The 20,992-nt window shown below is 34.0% G+C and overlaps 1 protein-coding gene across 1 annotated transcript; it reads left to right on the top strand.

Annotated features, from left to right (window-relative positions):
- Nucleotides 1-17,109: 17,109 nt before the first annotated feature.
- LOC110897625 lies at nt 17,110-18,478 on the top strand. The gene is made up of 2 exons (XM_022144385.2): nt 17,110-17,484; nt 18,007-18,478. The coding sequence occupies exons 1-2, from the start codon at nt 17,188-17,190 to the stop codon at nt 18,265-18,267; spliced, it is 558 nt and encodes a 185-aa protein (XP_022000077.1). The 5' UTR covers nt 17,110-17,187; the 3' UTR covers nt 18,268-18,478.
- The last annotated feature ends 2,514 nt before the right edge of the window (nt 18,479-20,992 follow it).

Below are 20,992 nucleotides of genomic sequence, written 5' to 3' on the forward strand. Positions count from 1 at the left end.
TCAGGCAAACACTGCCTCTAAAGGCCTGAAAGAGCCAGAAATATTCTACTACACCCATAGAGTGTGTAGGGATACAAGGGTTGTATAATTGCGTCTCTAGGAATAAGATACAGAGATTGGATGTGCCTAAAACGTATTCTAAGCACGAAACACAGCATTTTTATTTACATGCTAGCTTCTAGCTAACTAATAAAGTGCCAAAATACGAGGAATTATTCCTGACACTTTGCAGAATAAATTGTGTCGCTAAAAATATTATTTACGACGCTTAAAGGATTACTTAAGCACTTTAACGGATTACTATCCAACTGAACAACCGGACTATACCCGGAACATAAAAATATTGCCAGAAATATTATTGGTATTTTTCTGAGCCAGTTAGGGTCCCTGATTACCCTAACACCCGCTTTATAACGCATTAAACAACTAACGGGGTTAATCTCTAAAAGTAACCGACTTAACCAAACTAAACTCTAACTGAACGATCAAGATCCAACCGGGTACCCCCCCCCTCTTTGGGCCGGTTTGGTCCCTTTGTAACTAAGGGTACACCTTTTTATTATTTAATTGGTTTTGTGGATATCTAGAGGACTTGTGAACCGATGGACGATAACGCTTGATTTTTCTATAAATACCTCTCTCTCACACACAAGTTCACACACACTAAACACCAACTTCACTCTCTCTCCCTCTTGCTCACCTCTCGGCTGTGACCACCCACCCCCATCCATCATACTTTCGGTTCTTGTCTTGCCATTCCAAGTGTACACAAGTGTCGGGGATCACGTACGAGGAAGCTTGAAGCAAGCGGAAGTTGAAGGACCTCGTTCATTTGCTTTTATCCACGCCATTTTCGCCAAAGATCTTCCCTAGCCCCGAGCTAGAGGTATAACATTTAAAACTCGCTCTTGATCGTATCTAAGGTGGTTAAAAGGATTTTTTAACGGTTAAAAGTCGGTAACCCATCTTTTGAATCTAAAAAGTCTACTAAAACTCGAATATTGTTGGTTAAAAGCATATAACGCGTGTAAAAGTCGTAGTATTCGAATATGTTGATTATTGAGGCCCGATCTACGATGTGGTGGCTCTTATCATCGTTTAACCCGACTTTGTTAAGATCATGTATCTTAACATAAGCTTGTTTCTAGCGGTACGAGGGTTAAAAGGTGAAACTCCACCACACGGGAAACATGAACTTGTGTAAAAGTGTTTTGACATGTAAAATAGTATTTAAAACGAGCCGATCTACGTATGTACAAGTGGTATATTCGTAGAACCGGGTGTCGAGAAAATCATGTTTTATATAAGTTGGATAACACGTTAACCAAGATGATTTTTATAAACTACAAGTGTATAAACACATGTGAAACGAAAGATCCGACAAAATAACAATTTTTATAAAAATTGTCGGGAAGTTGTAAAGAGTGATTTGTTCCAAAAACGGGGTTTTTACAAGACTAAATTATTTTATACATAGATCCACTAAATATAACGAGATCTACACAATAGTTTTAGAAAAACTACAAGTTCATGTAATAATGCGATTTTACATACTAGTCTACAAGTTTGAAGTGTTGAAACCTATGTAATGGGTTGGAAATTGATTGGTTGATTTAAAAGAAGTGTTGAAATGATTTTGTAAAAGAAAATGATACGCTTGATAGCGTGGCCACCTCCAGTTACAGGGGAAACTCTGGCGAAATTTTCTAAAATCTAACACTTAGAATTATTTACAAGTGTTAGACTACTTTTGACATATTTTCAAATATATTTCGCCATGACTTTTTTACAAATATTCGGAGGTGGGGTTTTCACAAAAATAAACGTGATAAATATTTATTCGATAAATATATTTTTCACAACACTGTTTATGATTATTTTGTGAAAATGTATAAATATTATTTTTAGTGTAAAAATAATATTTACTAACGTTGACGAACCCAAAATAATACCAACGCGTATACGACAAACATATAAGTTACAACGGTAATTACTATTACCACTTAATCGCCAAAACGTAACTTACGCCTTATCCGGAAATATTCATAAATGCGGATATTGTCAACGTATTATTTTGGAAAGTATTATGCGAAGAGAAAATATATTATTTTTGAGAAAAATAATTATATTTTGGAATGAGAAATAAAATATATTAAGTAAGACTTAATATTATAAACGCGCATGTATTAAATCCCCCATCCTTGGGAAGGAGACTAAATTACCGAGTATATACACGGAGCGGTTGTCTAACTGTTTCCCGAAAATTAAACTATAAAGATAAAGCACGGCCATCCGTCTAATAGAATTAGCACATGTAGGTCGTTGCGCAGCAGTTGGATATTTGGGTTACTTGGTATTGTGACGCACTCACTGTGAGTTCATGTCCCCCTTTTCTCTTAACTGTTTTCAGTTTTATAAACTGCGGGGGTGAAATACATGTTACAATGATTATGAATATGTTTATACATGGTATGGTTAGCGTAAGGAGGTTTGTTACTCAGATCATGTGAGTGGGTAGGCACAACTTGAGGCCATTAATCCTCGTAGTAGGACCGAGGGACAGGAGCGGTAGATCTATCTGGGTGTAGCGAGCCCAGCCCCAGGTCCAGCATAACGGACCTCGGGGTGACTTAGTGCCCGACGCATAAATCCGCTAGGTTTGAGTCATCCCTACTTGCACTTCACATATATCAATGGCCTTGCAAACCATTGGTGATCTCTTTTTTTTCCTTATTTGCTACATACCAGGTTTTTAATAAAGATAAAGGTTTGTTTACGCACTTTCGCATGAACTCGCTCAACATTATTGTTGATTTTTCAACTTACATGTATTTCAGGGAATTAACGATCTGGCGCGGTATGGCTTGTTTTCCGCTGCATTAGGCCCGAGGTCATCCAGGGTTCGAGGCTTGTGACTCTTTCCTGGACAAGTCACAGTCCTTGAATCATGTTTATGTTAAGTTTGCATTCGTAATGTTAAGACAAGGTTATGGTTGTCGGGTGTTAACCCGTTAAGACAATGTTTTACTATTTTTATTTTTAATGGATGATCTTGCATATTTTTAATTCATATAGCTTTGTTATGATTAAGCTATGGTATTAAGAAGTCACACCAAATTAACCACGCTTCCGCAAAGCCAGGGTGTGACAGCTTGGTATCAGAGCTCTGATCATAGCGAACTAGGATTCTTTCTTGAGTCTAGACTATGATCACTAGGGCCCTCACGAAAACATTTTTCTGCATACCACTTAAGTCCAGATCCAAAACGTTTTTACAAACAAATGTTGAGCACATTTCATTTATTCATTATTAGGCTCAGTATACTGGTCCATTTAAATTTTCATACAAAGTTCAACTGTTTCGAGATACGTGATTAATGTTTTAAGTACTTAAACTTATTCGCGTGTCCCACTACTTGAATATACTCCCGTATCCAGATCCCAATATTCAGTCTTACAGGTGAGTATACCTAGATGATATCTGTAAAAGGGTTAAATGCGAAACCGTGAGAGCTCAGGTCAGAACTTCTGTTCAGCAGAGAGATAACTGCTCGACTTTCGGTGTGTTCCCTTTAGAGAATCTTTTCTTCAACAGCACATGATTAGCATTTTTCGATGTTTCATCATTTTTTGTACTGAGGGCTAGCTTTAAGTTTAAAGCAAATACAAAGTATTATTCGGAGACTAGGCCATTGCTTCCGCAATATCAGAAGTCTTGGGATATTACCCCAGATATCACTGAGTATAAAGACCTAGTATCTCAGAAAGAGAGACCTTTCAAACAAGATTTCGGGGGTTACCCATATATCCAAGAAATGTTCCCCACAATATAAGCAAGTTTGAAATTTTAGGTTTATATCTCGAAAGCAATCTACTAAATGTACAAAAACCTACTGGCACATCCGCAGTGAGATTGTTTATCACATTTATCTTTCCATTTCTTTAGCATGTTGTGACAGTCCACTGATGTACTATCATTTCCTCTTTTATACACAAAAACTCAATTTTTGAATTTTATCATGTTTTTGGCATTTTCAAATTTTCTAATGTTTTTGGATTTTCTGAAATTTTTACTCCCCCTAAAATGCAAACACATTTAAAGAAATTTGAAAATAAACTGTACAAGTAAATTGACAACTGTTGTGAATCGCTTCAATTCACCATTCACTTGGCATAAACAATCAGAACTCCCCCTCATGACAAACTATTTGCCCATTATGATTTCAAAACACTTAAGTTTGTTTTAATAAAAATGGTTTTTCCGGAAAATATTTTTTGTTGATTTTACCACTTGTAAAGAATGGGGATCATCATCATCTTGTTTTTCAACCACTTGTATAAGATTACATCAAAATCAAACTAATGACCTTGATTAATCACTTCATAAGGACAAACCTCTGTACTACTTGTAAGACGAAATCACTTTTCGTGAATTTCTCAAGAAAAATACCACTTGTAGGAAACACAGGTACAACTTAATGTCCTTGATTTACCACTTGTAGGTATGCACAATCAAACCTGTTTATAAAGAATGATGCCGATTCCTGCTCCACTCTTACCAACCTGAGAGCTCCGGTAAGTCACACTTTAAACACATTCAAAACAAATTTTTAAGAAAGATGCCGATTCATGTTCCACGATTACCAACTTGAGAACTCCGGCAAGTCAGGTTTTTCAGTCAAAGAATATATCCACCCAAGCCTGACCAGCCTTGGGTGATACCGAGTCACCAACACTCCGTTTCTTACCTACCAACTTCTTCTCATAGAACTCTTTAACCCTTTGACTTTTCTGTCAACCATTTTTCCAAAGATGTGTTTCACTTGGGGTTAAAGGCCTTTTCAACATCAAAAATCTTTTTATCAGAATAAAATTGGTTTGAAATTTCAACTTTACCAACATTCTTCTTAAAATTTTCAGCACTCAAAGGTGAAAAATTTTCATCATCCATTTGAGGAACTGAGTTTACACATTTTTGTTCAACATGTGGCTCATTTGACTTTGTGGAATCAGATTCATCGCCAGAAGTTAGCTCCTCTGATTTTGATGAATCAGAATCATTGCTAGAACTATCACCAGACTTCTTAACAACCCACTTTTGGTTGTCAAGATATGCTCTTTTCTTGTAAAATCTGTTTGAACATTCACCAATTTCAAATTTGGAATCTTTGAAAAGTTTAGTTCTTTCAATTGTTGGTTCAAACTCAGTCACTTTTTCTTTCAGTTTAGAAACTCCCTGTTTGATTTGTTTTGCCTGTGAACAATTCATGGCAATATGACCACTTTTTCCACACTTGAAACAGGTTCGAGTTTCCTTCTTCTGATCAACAGTCTGCATCTCTTCTTGCTTTTTCGCAAGGAACTCTTTGTTTGACTGCTTTCTGAATATCTTTTCTTTTTCTTCCTCAGAAGATGTACCTGAAACAAATGTCGTTTTTGATTTAAAATCTCGAATATATTTGTCATTTTTATGATTTTCTGGTGGAGTAAATCCTAATCCTTTCTTTTTGAAATTACCGTTATGGTTTGGTTTCTTTCAATAACCAGAACCAGAACTGTAACCCTTTTTCTTGTTTTCTCTTTGTTGAACTCTTGAGGTGTATTTTTTTAGGTTTTTCAGAAAGATTTACATCTTTTATTTCAGAAATATTAATTTCTGTTTGTTTAAAAACCTTTTTAATCATTTCAGGTTTGACACCTCTTATTGGAAATTCCTCATCAGAATATAATTTGTCAGAAGCATTCAAAGTATAAGAAACTTTAAATGTTTCGTCATCCAAATTAGGTTTTGATAATAGGAATTCATTATTGTATACTCTTTTGCCCTGTTTAGAAGTTTGACTTGACGTGTCTGACTCAGACTTTGACTCTGGCCTTAACTCCGACATTGACTCCTCTGACTCATCCTTTTCCAACACCTGATCGACCACTTTCTTTATTAACTCGGACTCATGATCAGTGTCAGAAGATGTAAAAGTAATGTCAATGTTTTCTGGCAAATTAACTGTAGGCTCAGACTCCCACTGTAAGTTTGTTGCCTTTTTGACTCTTTCAGAATTTGGATTTCTGGGCAAATATCCATTTTCCAGCGGGGGTGGACACTTGTTATAACTGACACCTTGTTTCTTACCAGAATTCTTTTTGTCAGTCTTTTTCTTTGTGTCATTCTTCTTTTCAGGAGCCTTTTCTACAGAAACCTTTTGTTCTTCAGTTACCTCATCATCTTCAAATGCCTTCATGCCTTCAACAGTAGGATAAATCCTATCAATGACATAAGAAGTACATGAGTAACTTTTTAACAATCGATTAACTCTTTCCGTTTCAATCCTTTGTAATTCTAGTTTCTGTTCAAGAACAGCACACTTCTCAATGTAATTGTTCATAACTTTTTGCTTTATCATGAAAACTCCTTGAAGTGTCTTCATTGCTGTTGCCTGTTCTTCACTTGTATCATTGTACATATTCATTGCTTTGTTCAGCACATCATAAGATTCCTTCAACCTGTTCATGTTGTTAATCAACTCACTGTTTTTCTTCTTCATAATTTCACAGGTTTCACAATTCACCGGAATTTCTCTTGCATCAACATCTTCATTAATTTTGAACTTTGGAACTTCTTTCACTTTTCTCTTCACAGCTGGAACTTCCTCATCATCACTGCTGACAGGTGTTTTGACCTTTTTCTTTTTCTTTTTAGCTTTATCATCTTCACTATCACTTTCTACCATCATTTTCAAATGCCGTGCCATCCTTCTTGCATAATACTCAGTATCATCATCACTGTCTTCTTCAATTCGAGCAACAAAAGCTGTGTGAACTGGAGTTTTGTTAGGATCATAATCATCCCAACTGAAATTTTCCCAGCTAAACCCTTCAGGTAACTTTTCATCTTCTTGGTCTATCACACATGCTTTACCGCCAGCTGAGATATATTTGTCCCAGTTGAACCCTGTTGATGACATCTTCTCATCTTGACTCACCATACAAGCTCTCTTTGAAGATTCTTCAATCACATTTCTTCCATGTGCTGTTTGTGGCTGTTGTTGATTTGGGTGTTGAGCAACTTGATAGTAGATGGCCTTCCGATAGTAATCATTGTTGTTGAACGGATTTTGAGCTCCACTTGCTTCGTAATTAGTGCACTCCCTCTTGAAGTGTCCTTTTCCCTGCAACGAAAACAAGTGACTTTAGATTTATCAAAACCTAATGTAGAAACATTTGTCTCACGGAGATCATCTCTTCCTGTGATTTGCTTGAATTTCTCAGCTCTCCTCAACACACTAGCCAAACACCATTTTATGTCCATTAATTCCATCTCTTCAGCATCTATTTGATCATAGTCCTCTTTTGTAAGCATTGGATTCCCAATCCTTCCGGCTACAAAACTTCCATACGACTCTAAAACAGTTCCCAACAATGACATATGGCTTTTTGCAACTTCCTCTGTATAATCTTGATCATCCTCAAGATTCAAAACAATGTTGCATTGTAACTTCCTGCCATTCTTTGTTGTTGCCAAATTCGGATCAAATGATGGATATCATGAAAAACTCGTTTTGCTGCTTGATCCTTTAGACGAACCTCCCGATGAGCTTTTTACATTGAATGCTGTCTTAACCTTCGGTGACATATTTGTCTTGTCATTGATACCTGCTTTGTAATAAAGACCGATGTCTTGTTCACCATCAAACACTTTCATTCTAGAGATCTTTATTTGTTCCATTTCCTGTGCTTCAAGCTTCTCAATAAACTTGCTCAGTGTTAGATTGTTGAACCCTTTCTTGTTTCTCAGCATCATCAAGTATGTGCCCCAAGTCTCATGTGGTAATGCATCAGCCAGTTTTTCAATCAACTCTTCATTATCTTTGTTGATGCTAAACCTCTTCATGTTTACCAACAGATTGCAGTATCTTTCAATTATCTGCTTTGTGCTTTCATTTTTCAGACCACGTAATAGATCAAACTCTTTTTTCAGAAGTGATTTCTTGTTTTTGATCATCTCTTGGCTTCCAACAAACTTTGATCATAATGCTTTCCAAATCGAATATGCACTCCCAGTGTGTTGCAGTAAGACCAAGATATCCTCTTTCACAGCCTGATGCAGTAAACTGATCATCTTTTTTTCATTTTTGTATTTCTTTTTCTCCTTGGCACTAAGATCTTTGATAGTAATCACCTCTTCATCATCATTCGTTGGTCTAACGTATTTCGTTTTAATGCATTCCCAAGCATCTAAATAGTTTGCTTGTACCCAGTTCTCAAAACGTTCTTCCCAACCCTTATACTCCTCGATGTTCATGAGTTTGGGTGGTTTTTGCATAGTGCTCGTTTCGTTTTCCAGCATCGTTTGCTGTGTCATGGTAATCAGAGTAGCAAACGCGTTGTAGAATTCCTCTTCCATGTTTCGGTTTTCAAAGTTTTACAAACAGGCAGTTTCAAGTGGAATTAACCTTCAAACGGAATCACTTGGTGCGGAATTACCAAGTTTAAACGGAATACCAGTCTGGAACGAAATTTTCCCTAATTTCGCTTGAAATCAATACTTTTCAAACGGAAACACTAATTCCATGCGAAATTACCAAACGGAATCAGCACTTTCAAACGGGATTACCAATTCCGTGCGGACCAACTAAATGGAATTATGTCTTTGAAGCGGAATTAGCTAATTTCATGTGTACACCCAAACGAAATTAACTTTTCAAGCGAGATTAACCCCTAATTTCGTGCGGAATCTGCTGATGTCATCATCTCGAAGCGAAATTTGTCAAATTGATTAAGTTCTAGGCTGATTTTAGTTCTGAAACTTTCTAGGGTTTGTTAATACAACAATGCGCACAAGATGTGAGAAAATCAAGACATTTTGACCGTAAAATCAAGTTCAATTAGAAAAAGAAGGTGTAGAAATCAGAATTTGCAGCTAAATTGGTATGAACTCTTCCTCCTGAGCTCTGATACCACTTGTAGGATCGGTTTCGGACCCAAACGAGTCTATCATAAGAGTTTATACTCAAAACGAAAGGCGGAAACAGACGTAATGAGCTCAATTCAGTAAAATACACACATAAACTGCCTTTCTGATTGATTAGATGACAAATTACAGCGAGACGACACTTCGGCAGCACTTCGTTACACTGACCAGAAAAGTTCTTTTTAATTTCGCATGAACAGGCCTATATATAGGGCCATGATTTCGTTTGAGCATGTTCCAAACGAAATTAAGATTCCAAGCGGAACTTAATTACACACATGCATCATCCAAGCGGAATTACCACTTCATGCGATATTACAATAATCTTGAACTACGTGCTCTGATCTAACATTCTAAGTACAAGACTCGATACAAGACGAAGTCGACAGACGCATGCACTAACATTTTTTTCCAACAACTTTTTTTTTGGTCACCAGCGCCGGCGTTGTTCTTGCATATCCATCACCGGTGTTGGTGTCGGTTTGTTGTTTTTAGCCGGCAATGATGGTGGTCTGTCTCTTGCCATGGCAACTATGGTTGCAGCCGTGACGGCACTGAGCGGTAGTTTCTTGGCAGTGAAGAACTGTGTCCGAGCCTCTTTGTTTTGTCTCGTCGATGAACATCTTAGTCGATTAATGTTTTCTTTTTCTTTTTAACAAGGATAATGATGGTGGTGTTCATGGTTCAATGGAGTTGGTGATGGTTCAGTGGTGGTGTTTTACAAAAGAAAGAAAGAAAATACGGATGTTTGGGTTTTTGAAGAGTAGAACAACTCGAGATATATAACATATTTAAAAATATAATTTACATTTTGTAAGATAAACAAGATATAAACTCCAATGTTTATAAACAAACTCAACCCTAATTTATAATAGGGAAACTCATACGTTTGTACTACAGAAACTATTAGTGTACGGCCAACGATAAACACATTTGCTAAGAGACACTGCCAAGTTCATGTTCACTAAGAGACCTCGCCGCAACACGACGAGGATTAAACCTAGTTGAATTTAAAAATCATTAAAAGATGTAGTGTTCTTTGTTTGGAGTATATGTGATAATTAAAAAAATAAAACAGAAAAGATGAACATATTATAAAAGGATACACAAAAGGATTCCAACTTGCTTAGACTAGGGATGAGTGTGGTACCGGTACTGAAGTTCGTCAAAATTGGGTACCGATACCGGTACAGAACCAGTAGTATTTGAAGGTAAAATTCAATATTTTACCGGTACCGTAACCGATACCGATACCAAAAGTACTGATACCGAAAATACCAAAATGTGGATACCGGTACCGAAAAATCGGTACCGGTACCTAGTACCAAATTCTCATCCCTAGCTTAGTCCGAGGCCACATGACTTTAACTTCCACATATAATCACACCAATAAGCACACTATATATCTGTTGGTTCTTTAGATATATTATATATCTAATAAATTTTAGAAAATTTGGGTCTAATTAAGAATGGTAATGCCCTTGTGTGTTTGCCCACCTTGTACTTGGGCGAGCCAACTCAGCCCACCAATAGCGTGGTAATGGTAGGGTATTGGGATATAGATAAATCTTACCTCTATCCTCTGAAGATAGAAAAACTGCTTACAAAGAAACCCTCAACTCAAATATAAATAGCATGCAAAAAATATAATTAGAAAGCTACCAATGATAGAAGAATTGGTGGCAAAGTAACATATATAGTAAAATAGAAAAAGATATAACATCATAAAGCAAGATGTAGACCACAAAACACAAAGACAATCCCAAGCAAAGTCCATTTAAAGTGTTTAAAAATCTAAGCCCCTAAATCTCAAATCCATCCATACCTTAGCCACCCCTAAAAGTAGTTAACCTTAATCCTACGTCTCTACGAATTCCTATTCTGTATCATGTCCTAAAAATGCGCAACTATCGTAAATACTGTCTAATCCGCTCATCCCAAGTCAATTTAGGCTCACTATACTCATCTTCCGAGGATTTCCACTACGCCGTTGTCAACATCCTCTTTACATATTCAAACCATCTTAATCTACTCTCTTTTATCTATATGATAAACTAACTACACCTAATCTTTCCGTCAAATCCTCACATGTCATATGAATATGTCAAATGATAAAATAATAAATATGTCAAAAGACACACGTATAACTGTTTACTTGTATATAGTTACATAATCGTAACATATTTATGCCATTATTGTTTGGGCTTAAGGATATCATAAGAAAACTCTTGTTTTATAAGAAACTCCATACAGTATACTTACTATATAGATCTACATACATTTAGAAAGATATATGCAAAAAAAAAAAAAAAAAAAAATAGAAAAATTGCTTACAAATAAACCCTTGACTCAAATATAAATAGCATGCAAAAAATATAATTAGAAAGCTACCAATATAGAAGAATTGGTGGAAAAGTAACATATATAGTAAAATAGAAAAATATATAGCATCATAGTAGACCACAAAACATAAAGACAATCCCAAGCAAAGTACATTTAAAGCGTTTAAAAATCTAAGCCGAGTTAATTGCCTAAATCGTCCCTGAGGTTTGGGCAGGTTTGTCATTTTCGTCCAAAATGACACTTTTGTACAAAATTGCCCCAACGTTTGTAACTTTTTGCCATTTTCATCCAAACCACTAACTTAGTTTATTTTTTCTGTTAAGTTGAGGATATTCCGATGAAACTGGCAAATATAAAACCACAGGGACGATTTTGGCAATTTACTCAAACTCTTTTAAATTTCTTTTATTTAATTAATTTTGTTACTTATATAATAAAAATGAATATACATGCAATTTTTATATGAAAAAAATAATAGCTTTGTCACATAATTTTTATAAATTTTCATCCAACCACTAACTAAGTTAATTTTTCCATTAAGGCGAAGGATGTTTATAAACTAAGACAGAAATTAATTTCTAATTTTTTATATAGATCAGTTTTATAAAAATAAAATCTACTTAAACCTCTAAATTTTATAAAACTAAAATGTTGGTGACCTTATTGAAAAAGGTCAAATAAAAAAATCTTATCATATGTACAAAGTTTGTAATTCATCTTCTACTCTTTTAAATTCGCTCCTAAGGAAAAACAGAAGCCAGTGCCCCCCCCCTCAATCAAACAACGTATCGTTACCAAACCTTAAAATTACCCACCAAATTGTAATTATAATGCTATGAACCAAAAGTTTCTTTATCAAGTCACTCAGAATAAGTATTAGTTAGTTACCCTCATAATCTTAATTAAATAAATATTTTATTTCTACCAACATATTTCCTAGTTGCTCAACACATTTAAAAAATATGTAACGTTTTACAATTTTTTTTTCTATTTACAACTGATAAATACTAAAAGTTGTAATTGATTGTTATGTGTTGTACACCAATGACATTTTCTCTTTATAAAACTGATTTATATAAGTAGCTGTAAATTAATTTCTGTCTTAATTTATAAAATTCAAAACATCCTTCACCTTAATAGAAAAAATAATCCGAGTTAGTGATTTGGATGAAAATTTATAAAAATTATGTGACAGAACAATTATTTTTTTTCTAAAAACTGCATGTATATTCTTTTTTATTAAATATGTAACAAAAATAATTAAATAAAAGAAATTAAAAAGGGTTTGAGTAAATTGCCAAAATCGTCCTTGTGGTTTTATATTTGCGAGTTTCATCCAAATATTCTCAACTTAACAGAAAAAATAAACTAAGTTAGTGGTTTGGATGAAAATGGCAAAAAGTTACAAACGTTGAGGGCAATTTGGTACAAAAGTGTCATTTTGTACGAAAATGGCAAACGTGCCCAAATCTCAAGGACAATTTTGGCAATTAACTCAATCTAAGCCCCTAAAGTAAATCTCAAACCCATCCATACCCTAGCTACCCCTAAAAGTAGTTAACCTTAATCCTACATCTCTATGAACTTCTATTCTGTATCATGTCCTAAAAATGCGCAACTATCGTAAATATTGTCTAATTCGCTCATCATAAGTCAATTTAGGCCTACTGTACTACTCTTCTGAGGGTTTCCACTGCGTCGTCGTCAACATCCTCTTCACATATTCAAACCATCTCAATCTACTCTTTTTTATCTATCTGTACTTTTTCAGTAAACAGGTTTAATCGTGTCTTATACAGATATCTATTGCCAGCCCTAGTACTATCGCTATCATATCGGACAAAACTAATACGGACCGAACAACATCGATATTGATATTCATTTTTATGGTTTCGATCGATGTAAAATACGTTTTTATATCCTTTTAATTTACATGAGACAACTTTTATATGTCAAATTTAATACATTGTAGATACATAGAAATTTCCACTACTTTATAAAAAAGGTGTTTAAGAAATGCAACAAGCTTCTACGGTATTGTATTGTAATACTATCAATTTGTAACTTGTATATATGTGCATTAGTTGGTTGTGACTTATGCATTTGTTCTTTTCGGTGCAACATTTGGTTGTAACTTGGGTTATTTGTGCTATAGTAGATATTGGTTTGGTTGTTGTCTGGGGTACTAATTTGCACCCCACCGTTTGCTTTGCCACCTACTCCCCCCACTGCCTCCTCCGCATATCTGACTCCTACGTCGCGATAAAACTCTGACGACTTTACGGACTGTTGTCTTCGTCTTCTATGTTCACCTCTTTATCTTTTAGAGGTAAAATTTGTTCGTTGAAACCCTTTGTCGTTAGGGTTTTAACATTTCGACCGACTGTTATTGACGGTTGTTCGTTACGTTAGTTGTTTTGGTTCAAGTTTTGTGGTTTTGCATGCGTCTTTTTTGGGTTAAAACCGTCCGACTAATCAAAGTTTTTGTTTAATTTTTTGGGATTGATGATAGGGCTTTGCCCTGATATGAGATTGTCTCGTTTGTTGATTTGTGATTCTTTTATTTTTGGTGAGTTGTTTGTCTTTTAGTCATTGCTAAAAATGATGGCTTCGTTATCAATGAAGATGAGGATGCCTCCATCGGAGATTTTATATGTGTTAGGGGCTTCTGTTTGTTTATAATTCTGATCAGAAGTTTGTTGAGGCTTTACAACGGTGTCACTTGATTATTGTGACACCCGACTATTTAAAGCTTGGACTATACTAGTGTATCACGTGTTATGAATAAATGAAGGCACAAATTATTAAATATGACATTAATGTAAGGTATTTGAAGTATTGGTAAATCCAAACTTAGTTGAAAATTCTGTTGGCAATAATAAGATAAACGCTTATCGCGTAACGAACAAGATGCGAAACGAACGTCGGTGACCGCTCGGATAATGTTAAAATCCTAAAAATATTCCATTATGAATAAAATCCTATTTTTAATCATATTCGTGAAGAAAAAATAATTAAAACACTTAAAATCCTTATTTTGCGAATTTAAGCGCATACCGCGCAATATCGCGCGTATACTGCAAAGCCAGTCTAGGCAAACAAAATATTGTTCAGCAATATTATGGCGAGTTAATTTTTATAGAACGATAAGGTTAATTTTAAACGCCTTAAAACGCAAAAATACAATACCCGATAGTGAGTTAAATACCTGTTTTTGCATGAATATGTGTATGTATAGGTTTAAGAAAGAGAAAATATGTGTGTGAGAGTAAGGTGTCGGCACCATGTGTCTCCACCAATTCTTTTTTGTTGCCATGTGTTGATCTTATGAGAAACCTAATGATTACAAAATTCTTACACTCAACATAAAACAAATTCCCAAGATCAAACATTTCATTTTCTTCTTTCTCCTTTCAAACTCTCGGCCGAACACACACCCACACACCATTCTTTTCAAATTTCAAACACTTTCTTTGAAGATTAAAGCCATTTCAAGCTAGTTTCATGATGTTTTGAAGAATCAAGAGTGATTTCAAGGTGATTCCAAGAAGGTGCAAGCTCCATATCATGAAACTTGCTCCATATCATGAAACTTTGTCAAAAACCCACCAAAATCCTCAAGGTATAAATTCATGTTCTTGATCTTTGGTGATGATGAAGATAGCGCAAGGTTTCTCTTGATCTTGGAATTATTCAGAAACTTGAAACTAATAACAAATGGGTTTTTAAACAAAATAAAATGGAAGCATATGTGTGTACACATAGCCGTAGGTGTGTGTATATATATGTTAGATTTGTGTTTTGATTTTTGTTAAAATGATGATTAATTTCTAATTTTTTATATAGATCAGTTTTATAAAAATAAAATCTACTTAAACCTCTAAATTTTATAAAACTAAAATGCTGGTGACCTTATTGAAAAAGGTCAAAATAAAAAAATCTTATCATATGTACAAAGTTTGTAATTCATCTTCTACTCTTTTAAATACGCTCCTAAGGAAAAACAGAAGCCAGTGCCCCCCCCCCCCCCCGATCAAACAACGTATCGTTACCAAATCTTAAAATTACCCACCAAATTGTAATTATAATGCTATGAACCAAAAGTTTTTTTACTCAAGTCACTCAGAATAAGTATTAGTTAGTTACCCTCATAATCTTAATTAAATAAATATTTTATTTCTACCAACATATTTCCTAGTTGCTCAACACATTTAAAAAATATGTAACGTTTTACAATTTTCTTTTCTATTTACAACTGATAAATACTAAAAGTTGTAATTGATTGTTATGTGTTGTACACTAATGACATTTTCTCTTTATAAAACTGATTTATATAAGAAGTTGTAAATTAATTTCTGTCTTAATTTATAAAATTTAAAACATCCTTCACCTTAATAGATAAAATAATCCGAGTTAGTGATTTGGATGAAAATTTATAAAAATTATGTGACAGAACTATTATTTTTTTTCTAAAAACTGCATGTATATTCTTTTTTTATTAAATATGTAACAAAAATAATTAAATAAAAGAAATTAAAAAGGGTTTGAGTAAATTGCCAAAATCATCCTTGTGGTTTTATATTTGACAGTTTCATCCAAATATCCTCAACTTAACAGAAAAAATAAACTAAGTTAGTGGTTTGGATGAAAATGGCAAAAAGTTACAAACGTTAGGGGCAATTTGGTACAAAAGTGTCATTTTGTACGAAAATGGCAAACGTGCCCAAATCTCAGGGACAATTTTGGCAATTAACTCAATCTAAGCCCCTAAAGTAAATCTCAAACCCATCCATACCCTAGCTACCCCTAAAAGTAGTTAACCTTAATCCTACATCTCTACGAACTTCTATTCTGTATCATGTCCTAAAAATGCGCAACTATCGTAAATATTGTCTAATTCGCTCATCACAAGTCAATTTAGGCCTACTGTACTAATCTTCTGAGGGTTTCCACTGCGTCGTCGTCAACATCCTCTTCACATATTCAAACCATCTCAATCTACTTTTTTTTTATCTATCTGATAAACTAACTACACCTAATCTTTCCGTCAAAACCTCACATGTCATATGAATATGTCAAATGATATAATAATAAATATGTCAAAAGACACGTATAGCAGTTTATTTGTGTATAGTTACATAATCGTAACATATTTATGCTATTATTTTGACTTAAGGATATCAAGAGAAAACTCACGTTTTATAAGAAACTCCATACTACATATATGTAGCATACTTACTACATATATGTATAAGAGAAATATTATAAAAGAAATATATAAGAGAAATACTATCTCTATTTAATTTTTCTATGTATAAATACTTTAATTTAAATTTTTAATATTTTTGGCCCCTAATTTAAATGTTTAAGTTATACCACACGTATATGTAATATGAAACTTTTTAGGTTTTACACGAATGAGAGTTTTTCTCATCAACCTTACCCGACATTTTTATTCCATGTTTTTGTATAATTTTGCATGTTGAGCATGGTAGGATTATTGTCCATAAACGAAGAATCAAGCACATGGGTCGTTTGCTGGCAACACCTAATCCCTTTATTCCCTCTCTAACCTCACCAACCAATCCACTTTGCCACCTCAATTTAAGATTCTTATAACATATACACATAATATTAATTTTCACAAAAACATTTGACACCACATACTATTTGTACATTTAATTTTGCAACAATTCCAAGCTAACATGGCCCACATGATTCCTCCAATCACAATTATCTACGTTGACAGCTTTCACAACAAGTTTTCAAGATCTCATATATGCATATATGCTGGCTTATAAGTTTGATCAATTGTAACACACTTGCTGACAAACCTTATAATACAACCAAGAAAGTGAAAGCAACAACCCTATCTCATGGAACAAACTCTGATATACACCAATAAAACAAAACCTATGTCCAGATGTTTGGGTGAAAATCAAGAAATCTTGATCAAAGATTCTTCTAATGCAGAAAAAGGCTCGAGCTTTTATTCACAAGAACAAAACCCGAGTTATGATTTCATCGGGAGAGGGTCTGTGCCAACTTTAATAATCGGAAACGATGAAGAATATGATATTGAAGATGAAGAGAGCGAGTTCAAGATGGGGAGGTTGATTAGGCAAGCATCTCTCAATTCTTCTCATATGTCTACTCCTCAACAAAGCATTAAGGTACATATTATCTTGAAATACTATCCATCAATATTGTTGTATTGCTACAAAAAAAAAAGTTATATGGTTTATTTTCAAGAGGCTAGATGGCATCTGGGGTTATTTTTTGTTTTCAATAATGGGTTAGTCGGCATCTAAGATAACGGCTTCTATGTTTTAAAGATATCTATCAAAGTTCCAGATTTTTGACTTGCAGCAGTTGAAGTCGCTATCTTAGATAGCGAATTCACCTTGCTAGTTGGTGATATTCCAACTATCAAGGTTAAGTAGCTATCTCGTATAGTAACTTCAATTCCTACTCGAAGTCATTCTCTAGGACAACGACTAACTCATAATTAAAAACAAAAGAACAATAATCCAATTTGTCATCAATCTTATAAAATGACCAACCTTTTGAAAGTTTTTTATAATATTCATGCGAGTATGAAAAATATGAATCCAATATTGATAAAAGAACAGTCTCATGCAAATCATAACATCTTATGACAAATTGATTCATAATCACAATGATTTCTTTTTCAGGTTATGACAGGAAGCTCGAGTTTACATCGATACTTGTCACAAAAAATCGAAACAAATCAAGAAAAGATTACTGACATGAGGAAAGTTGAAAGCATGAAAGAGAGAAATAGAAGTAAACATCCCATGAAGATAGGGAAGAACAATGGTGGTGCACCAACAATCCCAAGAGGATGGGTTGATAAGGGTTCATCAGAAGACATGAAGGCACAAATCAAGTTTTGGGCTAGAGCAGTGGCTTTCAATCTGCATCAAGAGTGTTAAAAACCAAAATCACAGATTAAATTCTGGACCAACATGTTGATAATTACATGTATGATCATAGGTTAACTCATAAATATGACGCTAACCGAAATCTTTTTGCTGTGATTTTTGAAGGTTTTTTAACTTTATGAATGATGTAACTATTATGTTTTCAGATGTTTTATAAATTTTTGTAATTATATTTATTTGGTTTGTTTTTAACTATTGTTTTCGAACCGGGTTTGGTTGCATTAGCAACACTAAATTTGCATTGTTTTAAGTGATTTGGTTGAACAGTTCAACCTACTAAGAGCTACACGTATATGATTTTGAAGAGCATAAATTAATCTTCTCAGTCATGAAATACGAAAGCGTATGAAATCTAAATATTCACGTCATATTTCCCAACTAAAACCTTCTACTCCTAAACATGCAATTCATTTTGAGTTAGATCTTGCCCACAAAAATTTATAGAAAACGAAGTTGTATTAAAAATAATACTTTTTGGTATTGTAAATTATATTGAGTACCAGTACCGCTATCATATCGAACTAAACTAATACGAATCGAATAACATCGAGATATACTGATATTCATTTTTATGGTTTTGATCGATGTAAAATACATTTTTATATCCTTTTAATTTACATGAGACAACTATTATATGTTAAATTTAATACATTGTAGATACATCGAAATTTCCACTACTTTATAAAAGAGGTGTTTAAGAAATGCAACAAGCTTCTACCATATTGTATTGTAATACAATCAATTTGTAACTTCTATATATGTGCATTAGTTTTGTTCTTTTCGGTGCAACATTTGGTTGTAACTTGGGTTATTTGTGTTATAGTATATATTGGTTTGGTTGTTGTTGTTTGGGGTACTAATTTGCACCCTGTCGTTTGCTTTGCCACCTACTCCCCCCATTGCCTCCTCCGCATATCTGACTCATACGTCGCGATAAAACTCCGACGACTTTATGGACTGTTGTCTTCGTCTTCTATGTTCACCTCTTTATCTTTTAGAGGTAAAATTTGTTCGTTGAAACCTTTTATCGTTAGGGTTTTAACATTTCGACCGATTGTTATTGATGGTTGTTCGTTATGTTAGTTGTTTTGGTTGAAGTTTTGTGGTTTTGCATGCGTCTTTTCTGGGCTAAACTGTCCGACTAATCGAAGTTGTTGTTTAATTTTTTGGGATTGATGATAGGGCTTTGCCCTGATATGAGATTGTCTGGTTTGTTGATTTGTGATTCTTTTATTTTTGGTGAGTTGTTCGTCTTTTATTCTTTGCTAAAAATGATGGCTTTGTTATCAATGAAGATGAGGATGCCTTCATCAGAGATTTTATATGTGTTAGGGGCTTCTGTTTGTTTATAATTTTGATCAGAAGTTTGTTGAGGCTTTACAACGGTGTGACTTGGTTATTGTGACACCCAGTTATTTTAAGCTTGTACTGTACTAGTGTGACACGTGTTATGAATAAATGAAGGCACAAATTATTAAATATGACGTTAATGTAAGGTATTTGAAGTATTGGTAAATCCAAACTTAGTTGAAAATTTTGTTGGCAATAATAAGATAAACGCTTATTGCGTAACGAACAAAATGCGAAACGAACGTCGGTGACCGCCCGGATAATGTTAAAATCCTAAAAATATTCCGTTTTGAATAAAATCCTATTTTTAATCATATTCGTGAAGAAAAAATAATTAAAACACTTAAAATCTTTATTTTGCGAATTTAAGCGCGTACTACGTAATATCGCGCGTATACTACAAGATACAGACAACACAGCCAGTCTAGGCAAACAAAATATTGTTCAGCAATATTATGGCGAGTTAATTTTTATAGAACGATAAAAATAATTTTAAACGCCTTAAAACACAATTAAAACGCGAAAATAAAATACCCCATAGTGAGTTAAATACCTGTTTTTGCATGAATATGTGTATGTATAGGTTTAAGAAAGAGAAAATATGTGTGTGAGAGTAAGGTGGCGGCACCATGTGTCTCCACCAATTCTTTTATGTTGCCATGTGTTGATCTTATTAGAAACCTAATGATTACAAAATTCTTACACTTAACATAAAACAAATTCCCAAGATCAAACATTTCATTCTTCTTTCTCCATTCAAACTCTCGGCCGAACACACGCCCACACACATTTCTTTTCAAATTTCAAACACTTTCTTTGAAGATTAAAGCCATTTCAAGCTAGTTTCAAGATGTTTTGAGAATCAAGAGTGATTTCAAGGTGATTCCAAGAATGTGCAAGCTCCATATCATCAAACTTTGTCAAAAACCCACCAAAATTCTGAAGGTATATATTTATTTCTAAAATCATGTTCTTGATCTTTGGTGATGATGATGATAGTGCAAGGTTTCTCTTGATTTTGGAATTATTCACAAACTTGAAACTAATAACAAATGGGTTTTTAAACAAAATAAAATGGAAGCATATGTGTGTACACATAGCCGTAGGTGTGTGTATATATATGTTAGATTTGTGTTTTGATTTTTGTTAAAATGATGATTATTGTATGATGTGATTTATGGAAAGTGATTGGATGCATGATCAAAAGGTTTTTATAAAAGGTGTCATATAAAAGTCTTTGATTTGAAGTGAATATAAGAAAAGTGAAATCTTGGAAGTTTATATGTATGTATATGTCTGCCGTATGTATGTGTGTGTGTGTATATATAAATATATATATATATATATATATATATATATATATATA

Source organism: Helianthus annuus, chromosome 13 (genome assembly GCF_002127325.2).
Source record: "Helianthus annuus cultivar XRQ/B chromosome 13, HanXRQr2.0-SUNRISE, whole genome shotgun sequence".
NCBI classification, from domain to species: Eukaryota; Viridiplantae; Streptophyta; class Magnoliopsida; order Asterales; family Asteraceae; genus Helianthus; species Helianthus annuus.

Bases quoted from the DNA above. Each gene is read 5' to 3' on its own strand.
- LOC110897625 (XM_022144385.2), top strand. From the start codon at position 17,188: ATGGAACAAACTCTGATATACACCAATAAAACAAAACCTATGTCCAGA. The intron at 17,485-18,006 runs GTACATATTATC...TTTCTTTTTCAG, and splicing joins CTCCTCAACAAAGCATTAAG to GTTATGACAGGAAGCTCGAG.